Source organism: Lutjanus erythropterus, chromosome 4 (assembly GCF_056507025.1).
Source record: "Lutjanus erythropterus isolate fLutEry1 chromosome 4, fLutEry1.hap2, whole genome shotgun sequence".
In the NCBI taxonomy this organism is placed as follows: domain Eukaryota; kingdom Metazoa; phylum Chordata; class Actinopteri; order Lutjaniformes; family Lutjanidae; genus Lutjanus; species Lutjanus erythropterus.
In genome coordinates this window covers 37,099,016-37,126,919 of record NC_139320.1, presented here as the reverse complement: position 1 = coordinate 37,126,919, position 27,904 = coordinate 37,099,016, and the positions used below count along the sequence as shown (strand labels likewise).

The following is a 27,904-nucleotide window of genomic DNA, read 5'->3' as shown; positions in this document are numbered from 1 at the left end:
CATTGTAAACACTGAATGATGACTTGTGTGCAAAGTGTGATTTACAGTGAAAGTGTTAATCAAAATCTGTATGATAATTAAGTTTTTATTCATTTGTAATGCACATATCTATGCCCAACTCGCACGGGTTTTTCCAGGCTTTTTCAGACATGAACTTAGCAAACATAAACTTTTTAAATTTTGGTCATCTGTACACAAGATTGTTGTTGCCAAGTGTTTTCTCTGAAAACTGACATCATAATAATACAGTACAAAAGAAAATGGGACTCACTCTGCACTTCACATAGCTTCTGAATATTTATGATTCTGACAACCTCAAAGACTTTTGGCTTGTAGATGTAAGACATGATTCAGGAAAGCCTTTGTTTAAAACATATATATGTGTCTTTTTTGAAAATTAAATAAAAATTAATAGCAGTTGAAAAATAATGACAAACATAACCATTGTTTAACCCTGTTTTTTATTATATACTGTGATTTCCATCCCTCATAGTAAAACCATTAAAGGGATAGTTTAGATTATTTGAAGTGGCTCTTGCAAGATAAAATTTGTGTTTTTTGTCAAAGGAGTTTGGTTGCTTTGGAGAGACTTATATAACTATTTCCTGGCAAAGTAAAGTAGTTAAAATATTTGAAATATTGCATACACTTACACTTAAAAGTTCTTTTAGGTGTGCCTTTTTAAGGTGGCTAAAATACATTTTGCTGCTGACCCTGTCCACAGCAGTATATTGCTTAGCTTTCTACACCAGTACTCCTGGTGTTTCTCCAAACTTTGTGTCAACTGGCATCTACTGTAGGTAAAACACTGACTATAGACAGGTACAACCTCTAAACTATCCCTTTAAATCCTGATAACGAGTGTCTGAAAAGATAAAAAAAATGACCATGCATTTTTTGGGACTTTGTCTGTGGCAAGTGTTCATTTCTGAATGTCATTTTAAGTAACAGCACATTTAACTGAAGGGTGGGGAGAAGAAGGAGTGAGGATTGAGGAGGGTAGCATGGGGTGAGGACACTAGGAAGTCTGAATGGAGGGGGGGTGGGGAAGAGAAAATGGGACTGTGACAGGAATGAGAAGAGTGAGTATGTGGAGAGGAGATGAGAGGCGGAGGAGGAGGAGGGGTGAGACTAATCTTGTTGTTGGAGGCATGGAGGCTAACACTGTGTGTGTCTGACTGATCAGACCAATAGGCCTGACGTCTTGCCCGCGGGCCAGAAATATGTGTGTTTAAACAAGTGTTGTTCACAGATGTGACAGAAATGTACAAATAGATTCACATTAGCATCTTTTTACAGTGTGATGAACTCTCACCTACAGTATTTGGTCTATTTATATCCACCTGAGAGTATATAGTATTCAGTGTAGCATATAGGACTCGTGTCACATAGTGTGCTGTTAAAATCTGGGTTTAGTCATGATGGCACCATGAAGAGATTGCATGTCCAGTCTCATCACTGACCTCCCATAGCAAAAAAACCTTCCTATTTTTGCATCGTATTTTTCCAATTCTCCTCCTCAGTCTGCTTTTCCACATTAACTTGTCTGCTCTCTGGCTTATCTCCTCCTCTGGATGAAAGGATGCTTTCTTCGCTCTCACTCCTCTTCATGCTGCACCACCTAAAGAAAGTTGTTTGTGTGAAGTATTCCCACCAATCATGTGGTTTTCAAACCTCACCAGTCTGGTTTGAAACTGCAGCGTTTGAATGTTCTCGTCTGCCATCCTTTGGTATTTTCATGGAAATCAACTTGCTGATGAAGAGCTGTTGCAAGGTGCATGATATTCAGGACATTAAAAGCAGCCAGAACTGGTTGCTGTTAGTCTGATGCAGGAGGGGTGCAGGATCACTGCAAGACATGCATTATTTAGAATACTTTGACTCCAATCTGCAACTGATTTCTTCACTTCAACTTCTGTGTATTAAAGGTCTCATGTGTAAGAATTATTGGGATTTATTTGTAGAATATGGCAGAAATGTAATATAATATTCATAAGTATGTTTTCATTAGCGTGTAATCACTCAACATAAGAACTGTTGTGTTTTGGTTACCTTAGATTGTATTGTTTATATCTGCAGAGGGTGCGGATCCTCTTCCATGGAAACCGTTATGTTGAATCACCATTTTTCTACAGTAGTGTGGAGCCAGCAAACCAAACACTGGCTCTAGATTTGGCCTTTTGCATGAGCTTCACAGCCACAGTAGGTTCTCCTACACGCTTGGAACAAGGGAATGAGAGGAGGTGTTTTCAATCTGCAAACCTACTTCACCTGCTGATGGTGGCAGAAAAATAGTTTTTAGATTTTACTCTCTGGGCACCATAAATACCTGTAAAAATTTAAAATTGTATTAGTCTTGTTGAAACCTCCCACAAAAAGCCCTAAAATGTCAAACTTATGATGGCGCTAGAGGAAAAGTCAGCTGATCATCAAAGTCAGCAGGATTTATCCCCTGAGGACCATGAATGTCTGTACAAAATTAAATGGAAATTCATCCAGTAATTTTTTAGATGTTTCAGTCTGGACACAATGTGGTGCACTGAGCAAAAGACACACAGCGTTGACATCCACATGCTGCTCATTTCTTTTAATCCAATATCCAAAGCAACAAAACTTAGCTGAAACAAAGCAGAAATCTTTGCAGCTGCCTTTTACACGTGAAGTGATTTTTTCCCCTGTAACTTTGTGTTTTCTTTTAGGATTTACAAGTTTCATGCGCAGCCCAACGTGTGACATTTTCAACCCAGTGCACCATGAGGTGAATCAGGACATGGATCAGCCGCTGTGTAACTATTTCATCGCCTCTTCTCATAACACATACCTGACTGGAGACCAGCTCCTCTCTCACTCCAAGACTGACATGTATGCCTGGGTGCTGCAGTCCGGCTGCCGCTGTGTGGAAGGTAAGCAAACATCTCCAGGGATATCGGATTGTTTGAAGTGGGCTTGTATGAGGTACTTATCCATAGTATATTACCTACAGTGGATCGCAGTCGACATGCTACCAGTTTGTAGAAGAGAGGAATACCAGCATGGAAGCCAAGCAATGTAGTGCTGTGGGTAGGGTCAGCAGCAAAGTGTATTTTAATCACCTAAAAAAATCAAACTTTATCAGTGTAAGTGTATGCTATATTTGGAATATTTTCACTGCTTTACCTTAATTTCAGACAGCCTTTTCTGATGGGGAACCACTGTAATATAAGCCAATTATTGCTCTCTCCACAGCAACAGGACTCCATTGGCAAACCAGGAATTAACCTTGCAGAACACGAGAGCTGCTGCCTCAATATGTATTATCGTGTTACTTGAGCTGAGCTCAGAACTAACCTTGTAAAGTAAAGTAGAAAATGACTGATTTTGGAGTCTGGTTGTGTGAGAGAGATAGCAACATTTAGCTAATATATTCCTTTGGAAAAGGCTGTTTAAGCTAAGGTTAAGCAGTGATAATATTCTAATAAAGAGTGCTCTTAAACTGATATTGATTTTTTTGAGATAGGCCTTTTTATTAAATTGCTAAAATACTGGCCCACAGATGCAGCAACACTGAAAAAAAACCCCTCACAATGTGGCACAATGTTGCACCTGCTTCACACCCAGAATAATTCAGCACCAGTGTTGAATGTGAAATAGCCGAGTGTAAGAGCTGTGACATCAAGTCCAATTTAAATAAGCTGTCTTTCTTATATTCAAAGACAAACCCTGAATAGTGAAAAGAAGCAGAAAACAATAATAATAATAAGAAACGTGTTTTATTATTTTGCTGAGTGTTTTATTCATGCATCATTTCTCCTGTTTTGTTTCCTCTGCAGTGGACTGTTGGGATGGTCCCGATGGAGAGCCGATGGTCCAACATGGTTACACTCTGACCTCCAAGATACCTTTCAAGTTTGTCATCGAGACCATCAATAAATATGCCTTCATAAATAACCAGTGAGTAAAACTCCCCATAGCGTGTGTATGTGACTGTATTACATGTGAGTGTTTGTGACATTTTATGGAAAGCAGACTCTTCCATTATCCATAGGTATTGTACTGGGAGAAAACGGCCCAGAATGCCAAACAGAAATGCCATTTTACTTACTTCTCCTCCAGTTTACTCATATAAATCTGGATGAAACATCATTTCTGGTTGACATTATCTAGAGAAAATAATATTTTTTGCTTCAGGACAAACAGCACAGCATTTCTCTATGTGCGCACACATACCGTAGATTGTATTATTGATTCTTTGATTTAATTTTGTACTTTGTGGTCTATGTTTGGATGATGTTCTATGTGGGAGCATCAGCCCACACATAAAAAGGTGTTCCACCGTGATTTAAAAAGCCGCAGATCTCATGTATTTTTACCCATAAAACTCACACTGGCGTGATGAAATACCTTCGAATCTAATGAGAGGTTTACCCACAAGGTTTAACAAGAAAGTTGCAACACTTAGACAGGCAGGTTTGTGTTTTTCAGAGAACACTATGATTCTTGGCAGTAATTAGCACCTATTACTGAGCCATCTGCTTATCAGAATTTCCTCTGGCTCCCTGAGGAGCCACTGTTTGTCTCTGATGAGTCCAACAATACCCAAACAAAGTGGTGGATGATGCTGCTTCCTGCTGCCACATTGGCTCAAGTTGACATCCATTGCAGCTACTTATGATTACAGCGCCTGTGCTATAAAACAAGCTATTTTATTCAAAGGTGCTGGCAATAAAATGAATTCATGTAATTAAACTAGAAGCAGAAGTACATTTAGCAATGGCATGTTGTAAGTTTTCACTGATATTGAGATTGTTCGGCTATTATTTATCTTTTTCACGAGTCATCATATTCCAGTAGTTAAAGTTTTCAGTTTTGAGCAGACAGTCCAGTGCTGTTGAGATTTGGGGAAATATGTTTATTGGCTTTCTTGTCAAGACTTAAATGACAATATTGATAAAACTCATATTGGTCCACAAAATTTGAAGTTAGCAGCCGGTTATCTTAGCTTAGTATAAACCCGAAAAAAACACATTGATTTTTGTACAGAATAAACTCACCATTATTGAGCCTTTGAAGGGCTGATAGTTGGATTTTTTAACTTGTGTACAGTGCTAATCTTTATGCTAAGCTAAAAACTAAAAGCTAAACCACTGTTCTGCTGGCTGTAGCTTCAGAGTAGTATTGTTCTTGCAAGAAAGTGAAAAAGAATATTTTCCAAAATGTCAAACTTTTTCTTAATTGTTAGTTTAAGAGTTATGAAAGCCAGCGATTGGCATAATAACTGTAGAAAGAAGAGAAATGCAATATCTGTCAACCTTTATTTTTGTTATTGCAGATTAAATGAGTACTTTAAAGTGCTTCATCAGATAACAGATGACAGAACAGAACAAACAGAGCCTTTCTACATCAGCAACCAAACACCATCAAAATAACAACAAATAACTGTCTTTAAATCAATAAAGCACAAAACAAGACACATCTGGAGAGACAACAACCGACTAAACCTGCCTAATTTCAGAAGTTGGATGGATGTATGTGACAACCCTTTTACAGTAACAACTGCCTCTCTTTCTTGATGTAAAGGGATAGTTTGGAGGTTTTGAAGTGGGGTTGTTAGTGTATTACATGCAGTAGAGGGTGGTCAGCGTGCCCCCAGTTTGGAAAAACAGCAGGAATACCGGTGAAGGAAAAAATGTGCTGCTGTGAACAGAAAATTACATTTTAGCCACCTAAATAAAGCCCTGTCTAAAAAGAATCTGTATCACTTTAAGTGTTCACTATATTTAGAATATTTTCATTGCTTTACCTTCGCCCCCTGTCTTTTACGATGGCAAACTGCTGTCATATAAGTCAAATATCACTCTCTCCAATAGTAATTTCACCTTTCTATCAAATTCACTTTGGTGAATCCGACCTAATCCTTTAAAACACAGAAGTCACACAATAACACAAATAAACTAACCAGTTGAGACAATAGTGGCTCAGCAACTCATGTGCTTTGCCAGATAAAATTCCTGATTTTGCTAAAGGTGTCTGGTGCCTTTATTTAAAGGCACTCAAGTACCTCATATAACCCCATTTAAAAAAATCCATACTATCCCTTTATCTCCTTTTACCTTGTTTTCATTTGTTTTTTAGTTTTGACTTGAGGTAATCAAATAGTCATTTTTAAAGCAATAATGCCAAACATTTCATTGCTTCAGATTGTTTATTGTTTCCTTTTCCTATGTGGTAGTAAACTGAATATCTTTGGATTTGGGACTGTTGGGTAGACAAGGCATTTAGGCACCTTTTATAGACCAAAAAAATCAGTTGATTAATTGATAAAATAATCATTAGAGCTCTACTGTGAGCATAGCGTTTTTTAATTTTTTGACAAAGTTGCAAAAACTTTTCCTCAGTAAAGCTTTTTTTTTTTTCTCCTGAGGGTAAAAATCCTCTGTGAATGAACTTCATGACCATATTTTCAATGCAGCTACCCAAAAGAAAACATTTACGCTTGCTAATCAGACCATAGCTTTAAATTCTCATGAACTCATCCCGCAGTAATTAGCAACCTGTAATAAAACTGACAGAAGGAACAGGTGAATAAATTGAACATCCTGTGCTTCACATCCCTCTCTCTGCTGTTCTCACCTTTTTACATTCAGCTGATATTTTATCATCAGTGTCACCTGTTAATATGATTAATGGCCCCTGGGCTGTATTGAAATTGAGCGAGTCTCTGCTGACACACACACACACACACACACACACACACACACACACACACACACACACACACACACACACATTACACAGCTCATTGAGCCGCCTCACTGTTTCACCTGAGAGGAGCTCCTGGGTGTCGTTCTCTGTGTGTCAAAATGAAATGACTCTGGCTGTTACTCTGTCGCCTCTTCTTGTCTTTGGCAGAGGACCCGTTTGTGACTGTAAGAGTGTGTGTGTGTGTGTGGGTGTGTGAGTGAATGTGTGTTTTGGGGATCAGAGGTGGACTTTGAAAGCAGGGCTGCCTGTGTCCCCCTGAGGGAGAGCTGTCAGTCTGACAAACCTGACATTTGAGCTGTGCTTCCGTGTGGCCACGAGTCATTTCACCTTTTCTAAATGAAAACACACACTCACACCACTCACTCCTACACACACACACGCGCTCTCACACACACACCATGCCACAGAGGTGTTTATACAGCTCTATTTTAATCATTTACCTCCTCACTGTTCTGTTGTTTGGAGGTGAGAAATAGACGTGCAGTTTGAGATGTGATTCACACTCACTCACTCCAGTTCACTGCCTGTGTTTTATAAGTGTTGACAGGTTTTGATGTAATTTATAGAAACCTGAGCATATTGGTGTTTTTTTTTTCTTTCAGGTACCCAGTAATCCTATCCATAGAGAACCACTGTAGCATCCAGCAGCAGAAGAAGATCGCTCAGTACCTGCGAGAAATCTTTGGAGAAAAACTGGATGTAGGAGACGTCCTGAGCAGAGACTCCAAAACATTACCCAGTCCTCACAGCCTGCAGGGCAAGATACTCATCAAAGTAAGAGCAAATCTATGGATGGATGATTGGATGGAAAGTGCACTGACAGTTTGTGTTTTTAATTTAAATTAATAAATAGAGTGTCTATGTACCCAGGTACAAATAGTTACACGGCAACTATTTGGTCATTCACACCCGAATCCCCTATTTTAGCAGTAGACAGTGACAAATTCAGTGTTGATAAGTGGCTGTAGTGGATGAACAGGTTAATATCAAGGCTTTCCTTTGGGAGAGTGGGGATTAAGACCCTCCCTGGGAACGTTTGACACTACAGTGGCATTTCATGTCAGTCATTTTTTAAAAATTGTTATTTTCAGTAGCAGTTTGGATAGGGTTAGGCAACAAAACTGTTTGGGTAGGTTTAGGGAATTAAACTACTGACTTAGGTTTAGGCAACACCTGGTTTGGTTTAGGCAACAAAACTACTTGTTTGGCTTCAAGCAGCCCTTGGTTAGGTTTAGTGAAAGACCGTGGCTTGTCTTTGCCATGCAGAGCCAATAGCCAATGTGGCTGTTTACACCCAGGGTGCAAATAGCACTGTTGGCTACAGGTACCTTGGTGCTCGCCTCTGCCATGTTAGGTTATATACACCAGGGTGTAAATAGCCACATTGGTGGAAATAACATTGAATATTAGATTGAATGTTGCACAGTCAGTTTGTGCACTTGTAAATCAAAGCATCTGCACTGCACATCTCTACTTCCATCGTCTTATTTCAGGGCAGAAAGCAGAGCGCTCGTTATCTCTCCATATTTAACTTAAAGTGCTTTTCTGTGCTGAGGACAGGGAGTGGGAGAGGCACTGCAAGGCAGTTAATTAATGCCCATAAACAGATGAAGAGAAGGAAGAGCAGAAATGGAGGACTAAACTAGGTCATTGTATTAATCATAGAGGGGAAAGGAGAGAAGGACGAGATGCTGGAATATGATAACTAAGCGACAAATTGTTGTTTTTTTTATTCTTTTGTAACACGCACATATAAAAAGAGGCAACCTGGTGACTCAGTTCGTGCTGTCGAATTATTCATTCTTGTTAAATTGGTAACAGTTGCAACAATTCTGCAATTAACCATGATGAATTGATGAATGTTTAAAGACATATTCAAATTCCATGAAAAATATGCACTGCTACCCAGCAGAGCTTACACTGAATTACAATGACTCATTTATGTTTCAAATGGTTGAAACTGAAACAGCATTTTTGTTTTTATATTTCTGACTTGAATGTCTCAATATGACAATTTCCCCTAAAGGATTACTAATGGAGTTTTTCTTATTAAATGAAGTCACCATGGGTGTCATACACATTCAGTCCTCATGCAACCCCTGGCTCACATTCAGACACGTTGCTCCAAAGGCACTGAAATGTAGACTGGTGCACTCTTTTGGTTAAAGAGGCAGTTTGGCTTATGTAACATGGGGTTGTATGAGGTACAGTATTCTGCCTACAATGGGTGATGGTCAGTAATCCCATCAGAAAAAGCTGTTGACAGCAAAGTGAAGCGGTGAAAATGTTTTGAATATAGCATTTACTCAATTTGACATATAATTTTTAGTTAAAGTTGCTTGTTAGTTGTTGCTGACCCTGTTCACAGTAGTACATTGCTTAACTTCCCACTAAGGTGCTCCTCCTGTTTTTTAAAAGTGAGGGCGTGCCAGTCGCCATCTCCTGTAACTAACACACCAACTATGGATACGTATCTCGTACAACCCCACTTAAAATAATGCAAACTTTCCTTTTAAGTTAGCGCTTTTTACTTTGGCATGAAAAACAACAACAGAAACCACAAAAACAACAGCATTGGTTGTTTGTTTAAAGATCCCCTTCATATATATATATATATATATATATATATATATATATATATATATATATATATATATATATATATATAATTATTATTATTATTTTTCCACAAAAAAGTTCAATCATGTTGCTAAAATCTTTGAAGAGCTCAGTGTCCGTGTGCTGGAGGTTTAAATTTTCCACATCACACTTTTGCAATTTGACTATTTGACTGGGATTGGCTTTGACTATTTCTCATAATTCATGCTTGAAGGTCCTCCCCTGAAAATGGGATTTTCAGTGAGCACAGAGAAACATTCCACTTTTAGCAGATGAATGTCAAAACATCCTTCTGTACAGCGAAGTTCAAACATTCAACTGTACGAACAAGGAGAAAAACAGAGGAACTTTAAATGACATACAGAGGGGGCTCAGGATAGATGGTTGGATGTAAAAAGTTTGTGTGAGTCAGTGTAGGTTTCTTTCACCATAACATTCTGGTTTATATCCTGGAGCCACTGTGCTCTTTAACAGCTCAAAATACACTTCACTTCCTAGTTTAACCAGCCTGATCCTTCATGACTTTCCATTATTCTTGAACTGAGAACATGCTCCAGAAAAACTTAAGAACTTAAGAGAATTGAAGAATTATATCAGTTCATGGGGTCCTATAGACTCTAGACTCTAATCTTGAAAACATGGTTAAATAAATGCATTTTCATAATGCTCTTCATCAGTGGCTCCCAACCTTTTTCCTTAAGAGACCCTTTTTCTATCACTGAATAAAGTGATACGTTTTATGGATATTTATGTTGTATTCAGTCCATAACTTTAACAAAACAACTGATAAACTATACAGTTAACCCAAATTGTAAGTGTTGAGCAGATTATTTGCAGTAAATATTTCATCAGGGACAAGTTTTATGATATTTTAGTGTGTTGTATTGTAGTGTTTACTGTGTACTTTTCTAATGCAGGATGAGGCTGTTTAGCAGAGAGTGAAATCTCTGTGAATATAGTTTGTGTTCTGCCTTCACTGTGTCTTTATCCTGTGATAAATGTGTAAACTTTTAAAATGAATAAAATGTTGAGCATTAGGTCTGTTTTCCTACATCACTTGAAATCAGGAAGGCCTTATGACCTCCTGTGAAGCTTTGGCGACCCCCAGTGGGGGCCAGGACCCCCAGATTTGGAACTAGAGCACTGTTTCTGTTTTAGGAAAACCCTGATAAATCCCAAATAATTCTACTTCTGTTTTAGGAGTTTTATAGCAGTTCCTTTGACTGCAAATAGCTTTTTGGCAATCAAAAGGATTATGATTGTCTATTAGACTATTAAAGAAAATAAATATTTAAAGTGGCCAATCAGGATATCTTAGTGGGTAGGAGGCTGCAAAATCTTTTGTTAGTCTTAGAACATCTGATTTTTTTAGTACGCAATATCTGATTATATTTTGATTGCAGTCCTTTATTGTAAGGAAAATTTGCACCAAAACCCCAAAGCAGTGTCTTTCTTCTAGCTACTGGTCACAAGGAATAAGAACACCGCTTTAATAATTTGTATTCTTTTATTCTTTTTATTTGTATTTATTTACTGTATATTGACATGACATGATGTTGTGTTTTTAGCCATTTTATTCCCTTTACTTATTTATATTGACTGTTTTTGCTTGTGTTTATTGTTCTTATCTCTTTTCCTCTTCTCACTTACTTTTACTATGTTTTAGTGTCTTTTGCTTGTGTTTTCATTTTACCTCAATTTTAGCTTCATTTCTCGCTTCTGTTTAGCCTCACTTTTTGATTGTCATATCGCCTCCTCTACTCTTTTATTTTGTTGGTCAAAGCACTTTGCAAACTCTGTTTTTAAAGGTGCTATAAATAAAGTTGTTATTATTCTTATTATCGAATGAAATATGGTAACTCTCTATGAGTTTAAACCAAGGGATAAAAATGTCTCTTATTTGAGACTAAAATGAAATATTAATTATATTATTTATTATTAATTATTAATTAAGTACTTCAAATACATGAGCTCTTGTATACTCAAGTATTTTGTTACAAATTACAAAAAGTAATGAAATACATATTTTAAATACATTTATACTGCCCATCTTTGGTCATAGGTCATTTTAGCATGCCAGTATACCAGGACAAAGATGATATACGACCCTTTTTTCTTTCAACTATCGAATGTTTTCAAAAGTCAAAAGCAGCGAGTAAAAGTTTACCTTTCTGTCCATCTCCATCGTACACTACAGTATATAAGTTAACTGAAAAATATTATGTCTAGCCTTTGTGGCTCCAGTTAGGTGTCGAGCTAATAACCTGTGAAACATCTCTGATATGGTCATCCTCATAAAGAATGAAATTCCAACATGTTATCGATTTGTTTTTTTAAATATCAGCTCTCACTGTGACGGTCACAGAGCCAGGAGATTCTTATCCCCCAGCACAAACACTCATATGTAGAAACAGAAAGAGACAAAGCAGAAGCTTTCAACATTTTTGGATTTTTTTTTTATAGGAACCAGATAAAATTGACTTTATCTGTAATGTGAAGAAAGCTTGCATTGTTCCGTGGGAAAAGGGGGCTCTGGCTTTGTCCCTCCCCAGCCAGATGTCTGAAAAGTGAAAGAGCATTATTGATTTTCTATAAAGGCCTTTACTCCTCTAACAGTTTTCCTCCAGCTCCTCCCTCCCCCCTCTCTGCCCTCGCCTGAGAGCCTTTCACCTCTTTCTCCATCCCCCAGTGGAGCGAGAGACAAGAGTCACAAGACAATAAAGAGCAAATAGCGAGCGGGTTTTTGACAGTCACAGATAGAAGCCAGAGAGGGGATAGACTGCTCGTGGCGGCGGTTAAAACGAGGGCGGCGATGTCAGTGTCAGTGAGAGACTTGGTGTACTGCAGGAGGCTCTGAGTCTGGCATTGATTTTGGAAGAAGAAGAAGCTTAGAAAATCTTGACTCCCACTCACACCTTCAGAATGGCTCACTAATGGGCTTCCACTCTGCTGAAAGGGCTGCTCAGGGAGCTTCTCTGCAGCTGATTGTACTATTTATGTGTGTGTGTGTGTGTTTGAGTGTGTGTTGTGTGCGCTCTTGTGTGGTTATATGTAGCAGTAATGGCTTCCACTCTGCCTATACGTGCTACGGATTTTGAAAGACTTTAACATTTTTGTGCATTTTTGTGTGTAGGCTTGTGTGCAGTTAAGTGAATGTCTGAGTAAAGCATTTTACATCCAGCTGTGTTATTCTTGGATTATCTTAGAGGTGAAACCTGTGTGGGCGTTCTAGTATATAAAAGCGAGGATTTGTGCTGCATTTAAGACATATGCATGGGTCAAATGTATGTTTGTCACTCTCCTCCCATTTCTTTCTAATACTGGGCCCTCGCAAGGGAGCATTATTTCTCCACTTTGATTGAAATGAATATAGGGCTAACTTATCTGATGTTTTAATGTTAAATGTGCAGACAATACACTGATTGCTGGTTTGAAGATGAAGCAAAGTATCATGGATGTGTGGATGAGATTAAATGTTCATGTTCTTCAGCTTAATACAAAGAAAACCAAGGAAATGATCTTGATTGAGCTTTGACTTCAGAGCGAGCAGACAGGCACACCAACAAGAAGCTGCTACTGGTGACGGTATTAAAGTTGTAAATGAATTCGGATTGCGGCTGCACGACAGTAAAAAAACAAAAATCATCTGATGTTGTGATATAATTCTCAATTAGGTGGAATTTTTTCATCACATATTTTATTGTTGGTGAAAGCAAAAACAAAACAAAAATGATTTAAATCGTGATGATATGACTTTTTTTTGGCGTGGTGTCTGTACTGAACAAAAATATTTTCTTACAACTGCACCTGGAAAGAAAAGCCAGGGCACCTCTGCGCCACTACAGGATTTCATTATAATACAGTTTTGATAAAAGTAAAATTAATTGATTCCTGCTTTTGCTGGGACCCTCCAACAACCCATTCAAGGATCCCGATTTGTCCGCTGACCCCAGTTTGAAAACCATTGCTGTAATGTACCTACATATATATAATATACTTTTTAATAATCATAGCAACATCAAGTTATTATACAAGATTTCTTTGACCTGTTGATGGCGCCGTCTGCAGGCAGTACAAGCACACACAGGCATGAGGGTGGCTGTGTCTGAATACAGTATTTACTATATTAAATATAGTTTATCGCCAAATTCCACATGTGAATAATAGAATAAAAAGAGTATGGACAACAGTATTATCTCCTGGCCACAATGCAATTCATCACATTTCATAGATGAGAAAATTGGCCTTGCACAACTGTTATGCTGTTTCTTTGTCAGAAATTTTTTATAACATTTTTCAGTAATGGAGTTTAGATTGAGTATGACACCGAATCATTAGCTTCTACATACGTCTGTAATACTGAACATTGATCATTTGAGCAAAAATAATTAATTGTTATACTGTTCCTATAGGGAGAATGAGCTGAAATGAATGAGTGAAGAAGGCAGTTGGCTGTTGGCCAAATTAAAACAAAGTGATGCCAAACATACTGTGGATATTAAGTAATCCAACAGAAGTATAATGCAGCTTGTGACAGTAAAACACCAATAATAATAAACATAAAATGAAAGCAGGCATAAACTGAACACACAAAACTTTGTACTCTTTACAATATTAAGCAGAAAATATACTTCAATCATCTTTTGCAGGTTTGAAATATAAATAAATGAATAAAATATATATAAATGAAGTATTTAACTCACAGTATGCAAATAACAAAAAACATAGTTTGATGATTTGTGGTGGGATCATGGGAGTTATCTTTACTTTTAAAAAACCACCATAGCTGAAATCTATCTGACATGATAGAAATCATGTTCATGAATGAGGTAATAATCAAGTTTTATTCACATTACGTTTAGTCATGTCCTTTGACTTCCTTCCTCACGCTGCTGTTTTGTTACAGTTTTCACTTCAGCAAAAGAAAATATTGCAGTGTAAATGCAATATGTAAGTGCAAATTGAATATTATACTATATTTTGATTAATTTTGCAGCCAAACTGGGAAAGAAATGGATGAAAAACTTTCATAGGTGTCATTTACTTTCTTCCTTGCAGAAGCTTCAACAGTTTGGAGTGGACAGACATATTGCTTCTGTTTTATAAATCATTTGTTTTCTCTCTGCTTCATTGCTTGGTACTAGAGTTGCAAATTTTGTGCATTTTTCATATCCAGTTGATAACGCCAACAGTCAATCAATCATTAACAATATATAAGATACAAAATGCAGCCCCCCCCCCCCCCCCCCCCCCCCCATTTTAAGTTTTACAATTCTTGTGGCACATTAATTTGATTCATGAAGCACAAACAATTTAATTAAACAGAATAATAAAACAACAATATGGCAGCTGTTGTCTGCCTGTTCATATTTTACAAACACCAAAAAAAAACAAAAAAAAAAAACAAAAAACTCAAAAACTGAGCAATGGTGCACAAAACATAATTTATCCCAAAATTTTTAATCTGTTAAATTCTTAATGGTGATTAATCGATTAATGATCAATAATTCTACCTTCCAGCATAGCTCTATTAAACAACTCCTAGTGATAAGAGGTGTGTGCCACTTGCATTTTTTGTACTTTTGTGTAAAATAAAACTAACTAATTCTCTCTCTCTCTCTCTCTCTGTCTGTCCAGGGGAAGCGTCTGCCGGCCTATCTGTCTGCAGATGCTGAGGAAGGGGAGGTGTCTGATGACGACAGCGCTGATGAAATTGAGGAAGACTTCAAGCTCAAGAGCAGTAATGTAAGACAGAGGAATGTTGCTATAAATATTATGTGCACACAATGCATGCACAAACAGACACACTGCTTCACATTATTATTCATTCATTCACTCACTCACCTTTTCCATTTAAATCAGTGCAAAACAACTTTAACATGACTGTCATTCACCTGTTACAGTCCTCAAACTTGTTTTTCTGAAACCACAACAGTGCTAAAATGTCTGGAATTAATAAAATGTATCCTCCAACAAATTAGAGAAGTATTTTAATCAGTAAAACATTGTAAATGAGATGACATTGCAACTTTGCTTGCTTTATGTTTTCATTTTGTAGTTTTATCCGCACCGTTCCTTTTGAAAATTAGAGATATAAAAGTAACTAAATTTTTGTCCGAGATGCTTTCCTCTGTGGCTCTGTTTGTGCTTCTCTTTCGGTTCTTTAAGTTCTACTTCATCCGTTCATTCAGAAAATAAGGCAGCAATAACATAGAAAAAAACACTTTTAGTTTAGTTTAGCCTGACATGTTAGAGACAAAACCCCTTCCTCCATATATGGAGCATAAGTTACATAATGGTCTCTTAATGACACTGTGGTAGATGTAATGACTTCAGTAATTGGAGTAATTTTGGAGCTTATAATGTTTTATTGATCATAATTGCAGTAATGTTTTGGAATAGTCAATACTTAATCGTGCAAATATAACTATTAAATCAATGCAGGCATAGAAAAGAGTTTGAATATCATCTCTGCTTGCGTATGGTTATTGCCTGGTGCCATTTTTATAGTCATTCTTAATCCTGTTCATTTATTCTGTGATAGAGTGGTGCCAGCCAGGGTTCTCCTCAACACATTTAAAGCAGGAAAAACACTCGGTTATCTTCCAGATGGTTCAGTTGTGTAAGCGAATATGGCATCATTCTTCCACATTTAGCTGGAGGCATGAGGCTGCAGATGCCACTTTGGATGATCATTGCCATTTTAAAAGGGTGGTGGCAGGTTTCCACTGATGAGGGGTTTTGTTTTGAGCTCATTAAACCAGTGTGCTTTCACAGTCACTACTAGCATGGCATTATTAGTGGGATGCAGCTTTCACTCAGTGTTGATGCATGGGCACTGTGGAAAAGGTGGCTTTTATAATGTTTTTGGTTTGATTATTTTGTTCTCTTTTAGCTCACTGGCTAATCTCCCACATGAAAACATTTAAGCATACAGCAGTCCATTAACACATAATTACTGACACACAAATATCATATACAAACATGCATACACACATACACACATATTAATTACATACATTCCTAAATGTTCCTAATGTTCCTAAACTTTTTAATTATTAAGGACTCCCACAATAGATTGGACCACACACCCCCAATTTGAGAGAGTTTTGTCTTAAAGAATATTTTTTTTATTTTTCAGTTTGAAGATATGTAAGTCCTTATTGTCAGTCAACGATCAAACTAGGATCGTTATAAATTACAATAAACCAAAATGACAATCACCTATGTCTTCCTTTCTTGTTCCAACTTTCAAAAAATGTAATAATAGTTGGAATATTCTATTATATAATTCTATTATATTCTTTTGCTGGGGACCCCCTACAACCCACTCAAGGACTCCTGTTGGTCCCCAGACCCCACTTTGAAAACCACTGCTGGAATGTACCTACATAGTTACAGATATTCATCTGCATGTATTCACACAAAATAGCAATACTCTTAACTGTTTTTACTCTTAGTGTATTTTGTATGAAATATTTCTGTCTTTTTCCTGTTATTTCTAATTTATTAAAAAATATATAGCATTACAAGTTGACATAAAGTTTTTTTTAATAACAGTTTCAAACTACAGATACAGACCTGTTAATGGCGCCTGCTACAGGCAATAAAAGTAATGGTATTTTAACACGTATGGCACCTGAGATCAATGAATGTTACAGCTCTCCATGGCTGTATGTGAAATCACTCCTTATTTATAGGCTGGAGAGCATTATATATTGAGTGTCTGAATTCTGACTGTGCATTTTATAATAGAATGAAAAGAATATTGACTGTGGCATTATTTTCTGCTCATAATCCCACAATGCATTGCATCACATTATATGGATGAGAAGAATGGCCTCGCACAACTGTTACACAGTTTCTTTGTGAGCCAATTTTTATTGTATTTTTCAATAATGGAGCTTAGATTGAGTATTACAGTGAGTCATCAGCCTTTACATACATTTGTAATACTAAACTTGGATCATTTGAACATATAATTGTTATATTGTTATTATAGTGAGAACTGAATTGAATGTGTGAACAAGGCAGTGATTCTGAACACAGATTATTTGTCTGTAAAGTCTTAATATTTTAAACTTCAGATTTGTACCACCTGTTGGCCAAATTAAAACAATATGACGCCAACATACGGTGGATATTAAATAATCCAACAGAAGTATAATGCAGCTTGTGACAGTAAAACGCCAAACACCAACCAGATGTTTGTAAAGAGTGTATTATTTATATTGTAAAATGAACACACAAAACTCTTTACAGTATTGAGCAGAAAATATACTCCAGATAATGTCTTATCTTGATATTCTTACCTTAATACTAACCAATCTCTATTCTTATCTAAACCAACCAATCCAACCAACAAAGGTGACGAGTACCAGCCAGTCAGAGGCAGAGTAGGGTGGGTCATGACTTTTCCATCCTTGGAAAAACATCTGGGATCTGTAGTTCTATGTGAAATAGTTAAGTGCCTAAAATTGTATTTTTCTTTTCATGATCAAACCAACCACATTTTGGAGTGGCTTTTTATTCTGACCAGTCCAAGGCACGCTTGAGCAATAATCCTGCTGTTTAATCAGCATCTCTATATGGCACACGTGTCAAATGGATGGATTATCTTGCCAAAGGAGAAGAGTTTACTAATTTATACAGATTTTAACAAATTTGTGAACAAAATTTGAGAGAAATAAATCTCATGTGTGCACACAAAGAAGTTTATTCTTTTTACTTCAACTAGAGAAAAATGTGAGCAAAAAGTGCTGCATTTATATTTTTTTTTGTTAGATAAATCTTAAGCATTAAACACACTCTCTCTTAAAGATGGACGATGTATCTCTACTTTTCCTGCTGTACCAAAAATGAAGCCAGAATATCCTGGATATGTGTGCTGTTATCTTGCGCTGGTGACATAATTAGGAGTCAGAGTCTGAGCAGTAGAGTTGGAGCTGCAGTATTGAGTCCTGCCCATAAACCCAGCTGACTCAACTGTGAGCAGAGCTCAGCTGTCAATCATGAAATGAAACCCCCTTTTATAGCATGAAATAACAAATTAAAATCAAACTTATCACAATAATTAACACTTAAATACATCAGTGTGAGAAAAACCCAAAGTGACAGAAACCATCTTTGGGGAAAAAAATAATAAAAAATTGATGTGTCCTTTGATGTTTTAGTTTGGCCCATGTCCTGTCTGCTAAAATGTGCTGTGCTGCAGACAGCCACCAAGGGATCGAGATGTTTTGACTTCACTTTTGGGAAGCTGTCATGTTATCTGTCTTTACATACAGTATATACAGTTCTAAACTACTGCTGTAGTTACTTTTCTTGCCAAAAGGTGGTGCTGGTTGGACTGAAACTGCAGGTCTGACTGTGGTGCTGCAGCACTGCAGTTGGCTGATACTGACCGGGCCTGGTTTCACGTGTTTCACCTCAGTGAGAATGCATGTCTTTGTTCCAAGAAGGCATAAGCCCCTGTCCATTTATGTCCTTGAACCTTTATTGAAATAGCCTTCTTGTGCATTGGCTTCCTTGACTATCTCTCTTCCTCCATCCCTGTCTTAACACCTCCCCTCTTTTTTCCCCACAGGGTAATGGTCATCACCAGGTGGAGTCCCACATCAGAAAGAAACTGGACTCTCTGCTAAAGGAGTCCAGGATCGGAGACAAGGAAGATTCAGACAGTTTCAGCATCCGGGCGCTGCTCCGGGCAACGCACCAGGGCTTGCAGAAGAACCTGCGGCAGGTACCACCCCGGGGCAATGTGTAGAGCTGCATGTGGAGCAGAGTAATACTTGTCAACAACAAAAAAGAGAAAGAGAAGAGGAGGGGGGGTAGAACTAGGCCATGACATTAGTCATGGAGGGAATTTGGAGAAAATAAAGACACCCACTGAGCACATAAATATGGTCAGTCAAGAAGCACCTCCTCAGTCCTCTCTGAAGGGACGGCTATGTTCCCCCCTGGTGCTATTTCATCCAAAGCATGTCAGAACAGGCCCAAAGTGATGAGAAACTAAATGTCCGCAATGTTACTTAATATTTAATTTCCCTGCTTGTCTCTTGTGCTATTTATAGAAGCTTCAGTTTCCTGACAGCCATTTTAATGTAGTGGGTGGTGTGCATCAGGGTTTCCTGTTCTCTTTCTTCTACTCCTGCTTTGTTGGTGATCCCCTTCACCTCATTGTGTCTGTAAAGACTTTTTTTCTCTCTCTGTCTTCCTCACGAGTAATTTTCCTTTTCCAATTTTTCTCTTTTTCTCATTCCTCACCCACTCTCGTCTTCAGCTGTGCTCTGCTTTATTGGCTGATGTCTATTGCAGCCCCCCCCCCCCCCCGCTGGCTACTGAGCTTTAGGGTTTAAGTGACTCACTGGGTGCTAATGTGGTTGTTATTAGATTCACATCAAATGATCTACACATGAATGTAACACACACAAATACATGTAGAGAGCCTCTGAATGTGTTCTCCTTGTCTCCAGAGCTCCAAAGGGGTTTTGAAGAAATCCCAGAGCAGATCCTTCATCACGACGCTCAAACAGAAGGTGAGGAGCAAACAGGGGTTACTCTTTTATTGTTTGATTCTTGATCTATTTGTGTGAGGTCTGGTTCCAAAGTCAGATTAGTTCAGCATCAGATTAGTTGGTAATGGAATACTTTGCTGTTTCATACCATAGGAGTTACAGAATTTTATCTTGGTAATTCTCTATTTAAAGGGGTATGCATTAAAAAAAAACATACCCATGTCATGACATCAGTCATGAACATGCCAATTATCTCATTTTTAATGCTTTAAATTTGACAACTTGACAACTTTGACAACTTGATACAAACCAAGACAACATAACCTGTCAAAGTCTTTGTCATGACATTATGCAATATTAGCATTCACTCAGGTGCAACTTAATTTCAGCTGTGAATACCAGAATTCAGTGCAGTGGTGCTGTAAATTAAACTTGTTCAATCTGTTTCTTGTTTATATTGTATATATTGATATTGTGAATATTTCTATATTCCCCCTTGTTATACTGTTACATTTTTTATATTTTCTTTATATATTGTTATATTTTAAACTTCTTTGTTTATAATGATCCTATTTTTATATTTTCCTCTTTGCTGCTGTAACAGTGCAAATTTCCCTGCTGATGCCCTAATATATTATCTTATTATCAAACTTACAGAAACTGCTTAGCTTTATGTTTTAAAATTAACTTATAGTGTCATATGTGGGTGGGTTATCTCAGTGAAAACTGCCAGGGAACGCAGTCTTTGAGACTAATGACAGGGAATACAGTACAAATGTGGTTTTCTTGTTGGGTTTATTTTCTGGTACCTCGCTGAGTCAGCTATTTAGGCCACTAGCTCCATGGCAAACCAAGCTAACAAGCTGTCAAGAGCTATGGCAGTGTAATGACAGTCTTCCGCACACCCATTCAAAAAAAGTGTTGTCTTCTTAAGACGATGTCTATTGGACATTAATGAGCTTTCTATGTGTTGTTGTCAGGGCCCTGACACCAAACTGAACTTAAAAACACCGTCTTCTACTTTAAGAGAAAATAGACAAGTCACACTGAATGTTTAAAATCAGTGATTTTAGACAGAACTCTCTCGTGATGGCCTCGGCTGCAGATTTAGCATGTTCAATTGGGCATGCTCAATTAACTGAAAGCCCACTGGAACACCCAGCAAGTGCCAATAGTGGAAGGTTAGCATTTGCATCCTCAAAATGCCCGATGGCCAGCTTTTGGCTTGATATGTCAGGGTCCTTGGACTGATAGAAAAGGAACAGACCATTAACTTATTTTTGTGGAGGACACTGACACCTGTGCCATGTGCTTCTTTGACTTCTCCTGGCAGAGGAAAACCAGGAAGACCAATTAGAAAAAACATGATATAATATTTCAGTTATTTAGTGAGCTAGAGATGGTGGTATAGTAAGGGTGTTTTTACCTTACAGAGCTAGGCTCCATCATAAAGATATGAGAGGGATAGTAATCTTCTCATTTAACTTCTGACAAGAAGCAAATAAAATATTTCCCAACTATTTCCTGACTTACTTAAAAGTTACTGAACTATTAGAGCTCTGCATGGGCCAAAAGCTCCGGCCCTAGCTTGGACATGACCTGACAAAAGTCTGCAGTTTTTCAGGCAGAGCGCAAACGCAGCTTGAGGCTGACACCAATATCCCTTTAAACTCTTTCTGATGCACTCTGTTTTTCTCTCTGATGTTTGCTCTCTCTGATGCAATCAAAGTCGATTGCAGCAAATAAGCAAAAAAGAATCAATTTGTCTGTTGTATGTGGTGTAATAAAATCAAAAAGCAATCCAAAATGCAGCTTTATCTGAAGCATTAGAACTTCTGACATTCCAAATTCTATCACTGCATGGTCAGAGTGCATTACAAATAACAGTTAACTGACCACAAAGCATGTAATGCATGAATAAATGCTATGTATAATATGTATAGTATAATCTATAACAATATTTCATACAGTGACCCATGTGTGCTCATTGCATATATGGGCAAAATAAAAGGAGAAGCTAAATGAGAAATGAGTCCAAGCCAAACCCAGTCTATTACAGAAAAAGGCCCGAGCCCAGCCTGAATGGACTTTTGGAAACTACACCCATACAAATTTAGTTAAAGGCCTCCAAATAAAAAAATTGCAAAAAATGCGTAAGCACTGCAGTTTGTTTGGAGTGTTGATTAAATTGGCCACTGTGTGTATTCTTTAAACATTTAGAGAGTGACGTCTCTTTAACCATGCATCACGTATGAGAGGCCAAAAAGAATCCTCCTCACTGTTCTCCCATAGATAAATCATAAAGTCACACATAGAAAATGCATATGCAAAGCACCCTTTGTAGAGTTATCTTCGGCCTGTGGTAGGTAGCAGGATCATAATTAAAACCGCCACACTTATCTTCTAATTCCACCCTTGAGATCAATGCAGTGAATGCATGGGTTATGCTTATCTGTAAAACATGCACATCTAAAGCATGTACTGTCTTTAGATCCTTCATGTTGTAGGCCATTCATTTTACAGCATAATATACTTTTATTCATCAGTATTGTGTGTTTGTGATTGTTTTTGTAACATTTTCTCTACAGTCCCTCTTTGCTCAGCCTGGCTATTTCCCACTTGGAATTTCTTCCTCCATCAATTTGCTTGTTTTCCTCGATTCCCTCCTCTCTTTACCCACTCACATCTCCTCTTCATTCTTTTATGCCTCCCTCTTTGCATATTATGCATCCTCCCACGTGTGTATATATGTGAACATGCAAGGGTGCATGTAATCTGTTGGCAAGCCGCCTAAACCCTGTAATTACTGCGACCCTCATCCTCATCTCAACTCCACTTTAGCCCTAATAAAGACGTTGCTTCTCTTGGAAAAAAAAAAAAATAGGCACTTCAAATACATGCTCGCTATAATTACATATGTTACACGTAGAACACCCACAAACAAACTGCTACTACAATAACAACACATATAAATCACACAGAAACACATGCAATTTGCCCAAGACTCATTATCAACAACCCTTTCCCACTAAAGAACTCTCATAATGGGAGTTTGTGTGTAAGCGGGGATCATGTATGATGTGTGTTTAACACATTTATCAAGGATGTAGACACTATTTTTCTTCTTTTGCATATTTGTTAATTAATCGTTTGCTGTGTATATGTGTCCATTGTCCAGAGGCACTCTAAATCCAGGCTGACATGCCAAAGCGTGGACAAGGAAGAGGACGGTCACGAGAGGTCTGGGAGGGAGGCTGGAGGACAGTTCAACAGGTGACCTTTGACCCGTTTCACCACAACACTGATAATCCCTGACAACTAAGAGGTTTGATCGTTACCGACTGCTCAAGGCATTTAACAGTCATCAGCAGCAGATTTTTTTTTTTTCCTAGTAATAGTCAGCGTATTACTGCCAGTAGCTCGTGGTTGAGGAGTCCCCAGTCTAGAGAGGCAGAGCGGGAGACCAGCACATAAGCTAAGCATTGTCATCACCAAATGGTATTTCTGCCATTTTGAAAAGGGATTACCTAAAATATCAATGTCAGTTTAAGTGTTTAAGTTTAAGCTATATTTAGAATATTTTCACTGCTTCACCTTGCTGTCAGACAGCCTTTTCTGATGGAAAACTACAGTTATATAAGCTAAATCTTGCTCTCTCTCGCTCAACAAGACTCCTTTGGCAAAAACATTATTTTACCTTACAGAACACAGGAGTTGCAGGTCTACTGCTGCCTCAGTATGTTAGTTTGGCAAGGCAGCGCTAGACCAGTAACTCCTGTGTTGGATAAGTCAAAATGACTTGTTTTGCCAGTGGAGCTTCGTTGGTTTGGTGAGAGTGATACTGGAGAAAATAGTGGAGAAAATATTCCAATTATAGCATACAGGTAAAACGATATAGATTTTTTTAGGGTGGGCCCTTTAAAGAAGTACATTGATTAGCTTCCGACACTGGTACTCCTCTCTGCTTTTCCAACTCGGAGGCTAACTGCCATCTACTCTAGCTCATACAATAACTTTCGGCAAGTAAGTCATACAACCCCACATCAAATAATCAAAACCATCCCTTTAATGTTGTTGTTAATCGAGGTGGACTACTTTAAATACCTTTATGTAGTTTAATCTTTGACATTGTGCCATATTTTAAAATGTATGTTTTGCATAGAAAAATCTAGTAAACTAGTAACTAATAGCTGCCTATGTCACTTTTAGCTCTTTGCTTGAATTGCATGCAAAAGATTCCACCTCACTGCTGCAGTCCTTCATCATTCCTCTTGTTTCAGTATAGAGTCATACATGTTGTTCCAAAGTAATATACAGTAAATGCTACATGAGCTTTCATATCAGTGTTGGCATTCAAGTTCTGCTCCTGCAAATTAGGTATTCACCAGATTTTGGACAACATATGAAAGAGAATTCAATCAGAATTCACAATGTTATTACAAGTCAGATCTAATTCACTAATAAGTGGGGAAATCTAATCATGTCTGTATTTGTTTCGAGCATGAAAATATCCCACTTCTCTATCACACACATTCTTTGTCTACCTCTGTCTCATTTGTTCCTCTTTCTTTGTGAGTGAGCATTGAGAAAGAAGTATGGAAATTCAGCGGTGTTTTCCTCCCTCACTCGATCTCCGTGTATAAGGCCTTTGTTTCTCTTTGTTCTCCCTGTCTCTGTTCCTGGTTGCATATTCATATATGCATGTCCTCGGGAACTGTCACAGCACAGATTTCTGCAAGCATGCGTCTGAGTGGCTATGTGACTGGCTGTCTTTGAGCCAGACTGTGTGTGCATGACTGTGTTGTGTGTGTGTGTGTTAATGTGTGTGAGTCTTATTGCACTGCATGCGCTCTGGTCCCTATTAAGCCTTTTGCCTTTGATGCTCTGTCCTGTGGTTTGCAAGCTGCCTCACTGATGCACAGTCCTCTGTTGCCTGCTATGCTATTGCCACTGTAAATGCTTAAACAAGTATACGAGTGTGTGCCTGCATCTTACTTCACATACTTCTTACTTTATTTGCCCCACGTATCTGTACGAGATCTCACTCACTTTCCTCTGTCCTCTCTTGCAATTGTCCTCCGTCATCTGGCAATTGTTTTAGGGGTGGAAGGAAGAGGAAGACGATGAAGCTGAGTAGAGATCTATCAAACCTGGTCGTATTCACGAACTCGGTTGCCTCTCAGGAGTGTCTTAATGAAGGTGAAACGCCAGAGCTCTGACACCTTCACACACAAACAAACAAATCAACAAGTCTTTGTCGCACTTTGTTTAACAGTATACTTACAGCCCATACATACACTATCCTTAAATGGACATTATTAGACCCTTTATTCGACCATTTCTAGACTATTAAAAGTTAATTAGGAACACATTACAACAGAAGTGTGCTGTAGAGTTAAAGGGACAGTTCACCCCAAAATCAAAATTACACATTTTTCCTCTTACCTGTAGTGTTATTTATGAATACTCATAGAAAGAAGAATTTAAAAATTCAAAACAAGACAGAAAGTAGTTCCAGTAGATGGGACAGCAGAAAGAACGTAGTTCCTACATGAAACTGCTCAAAACAAGGTCTGTGGATTATCCTGAGTAAGCGGATCATGATGTTTGGATAGATGGATAAATAGGCCAGGGGAAAAATATGTATTTTTGATTTGGGGCTGAAAAGCCTCTTTAAATGAAAATATTTATCTTCTACTTGAGACAGTCCTTCTTTGACTGGTCCCATACAATTGGTAAAGGAGCAAAGTCTGATGTCTATTTCTTTAATCAAACCACATAATCTGGCTAAGTCTGAGCAAACCCCTGTAAACAAAATATTTATCTACCTCTGTAATTGGCCTTTATTTGGTTTACTTGGTCTGGTTCATGTATTGTTTTTAAAGTCAAGTTACATTGCAGTCCTTTGGTAATGCCTAGTAAGGGTCTAATTGTGGGAAACAATACACTTGTGTTTACAGTACAGTTCTGTTATAATGTGATCAAAATGACCTCTAATAAAGTATAATATAGGTTTAATAAAGGGTAAAATACTGTCTAATAAAATGTTATTTATAGTTCCTACAAAATACAGCTTGTTATGTCTTATTAATGTAGTGTAAAATAAAGTACAACTGCAATCTTTACCTCGGAAACATTTTCTCATGCCTGACCCATGTTTGTTTCACTTCAGGTACTCCAGGTGACGTTTTGTCATTCAGTGAGACCAGAGCCCAGTCTCTGGTCAATCACAAAGCAGAACAGTTTCTGGCTTTTAACCAGAGGCAGCTGTCACGGATTTATCCCTCGGCCTATCGCATCGACTCATCCAATTTCAACCCCCAGTTTTACTGGAACGTGGGCTGTCAGTTGGGTAAGACGGCTGTCTGTCACTCTAAGCTTCTGACCTGTGTGCAGGTTGTGTGATTGTGAAAACAGCAGGTGCCTCCCCTCCGGCCACATACCTGTCATTACACGTTAATTGACAGTGCATACCACACTCATGCACACATGCAAACAGCTTTCACGTTTGGCCTGCACACCATGTACTTCATTTACACACGTCACATTATGTAGTTTGCTAGTGGCCATGCATGCATTGGTTAACAGTTATTCATTCATTCATTCAACCATTATTTATAGAGGAGAGATCATTGAGGGACGACCCCCATTTACAATTACATCAAGTCAATAACAAAAGCAAAGAAAAGGAAAAAAGATATACTAATAAACAAAAGGCATTACCACAAGCAGCTATTAAAAATCAATTAAACAGTAACAATTTACAATAAGGGAAGATAACCTCTAGATAAATGGAAATCCTTAAAATGTAACTAAAATAAAGTTATGGAAAGAAAATTGTAAAAAAAAAGTTTTATGGTGCTGGATATTTTGAGGCTATTTTCTGATGCATGAGTTATATCTCGATATGCACATTTCTACAAAATAACAGACTATTAAGTCTTAAACACTGCATACATATGATAATCGTGTAGGAAATAATGATAGAATATGATGCATATCTGCAGATTAGCACAACCTCAGACGTCTACAGCAGTAAAATGCAACACACATTATCACAACACTAATCTTAATAAAACACATAATATAAAACAATAAAGCACTAACATTAAGGCTGAGCGATATGGACAAAATCAAATATTATGACATTTTTGATAAATAATCATCAGTAATATGGATTTAATGACTGAGTGGGTAAAGACAAACAATACAGCTTTAACAGCCTGGTAAGTTCAGAAAATTACATCACTTAACTGTCATGCAGCCTTTAAAATCAGGAAAAGAGAAGACTTAGGACATATAACAATATCCAAAATCTAAGATGATATCTAGTCTCATATCACTTTATTGATATAATATAAACATATTGCTCAGCCCGAGTGTGAACACTAAGTCAGCTGTGTGCGATGTGTGTGCATACTGTATGTATTAGCATGTTGTGTGTAATTAAGTGTCTGCACATTTGTTTGTGGGGCTACGGTTGGACCAGGAATTCGAGAGGATTAGGGAGAAATACATAAATAAATGAAAAGAATATGAGCTAATGAAACAGAGCTGGAACTGAATATTTTATCTGTGCAGAAATAAACAGCGTAAGGATAACCAAGATCCAAGGAATCCCTGCCTGTCCCTGCCAATTTCTTTTTTCTTTTTTGTTTTTAGCAATATTAGCTTCTAAGTAATTATCATTCCAGGTGTACAAAAATAGAAACAGCTACAAAGAAGAAAAGAAAAGAAGTAAAAAAAAGTTAAGCAAATGCAAAATTCAGAGCTAGATGATGTTTGAAGCAGCTGTGATTTATCCTTCTTCTGTCTGTTTTCTTGTTTACTTTCTCATCTGTGTCTTCTATTTAAGATTTCAAGGTTGTATAGACAAATTGGCATAATAAAGAAATATATAACTGAATAAACCAAAGAGGAACATGTGATGAAATGTAAAACACAACCACCACTAGACAAACAAGTCTATTTTTTTCCCTTTCACAGTTTACGTACACCGGTAACTGCATAATAATGTTTGTGAATTT

At 37.6% G+C, this 27,904-nt stretch overlaps 1 protein-coding gene across 5 annotated transcripts in view; it reads left to right on the top strand.

The window, feature by feature from the left end:
- Positions 1 to 27,904, top strand: part of plch1 (phospholipase C, eta 1) — an 85,287-nt gene that overhangs the window by 47,060 nt on the left and 10,323 nt on the right. For all 5 annotated transcript variants that reach the window (XM_084717854.1, XM_084717853.1, XM_084717856.1 and 2 more), the window contains 9 exons: positions 2,700 to 2,903; positions 3,810 to 3,930; positions 7,344 to 7,515; positions 14,998 to 15,105; positions 18,947 to 19,102; positions 19,836 to 19,898; positions 23,056 to 23,150; positions 24,979 to 25,076; positions 26,050 to 26,229. In XM_084717854.1, coding sequence (XP_084573980.1) covers positions 2,700 to 2,903; positions 3,810 to 3,930; positions 7,344 to 7,515; positions 14,998 to 15,105; positions 18,947 to 19,102; positions 19,836 to 19,898; positions 23,056 to 23,150; positions 24,979 to 25,076; positions 26,050 to 26,229 — 1,197 coding nt within the window. The remainder of the gene's footprint in view (positions 1 to 2,699; positions 2,904 to 3,809; positions 3,931 to 7,343; positions 7,516 to 14,997; positions 15,106 to 18,946; positions 19,103 to 19,835; positions 19,899 to 23,055; positions 23,151 to 24,978; positions 25,077 to 26,049; positions 26,230 to 27,904) is intronic.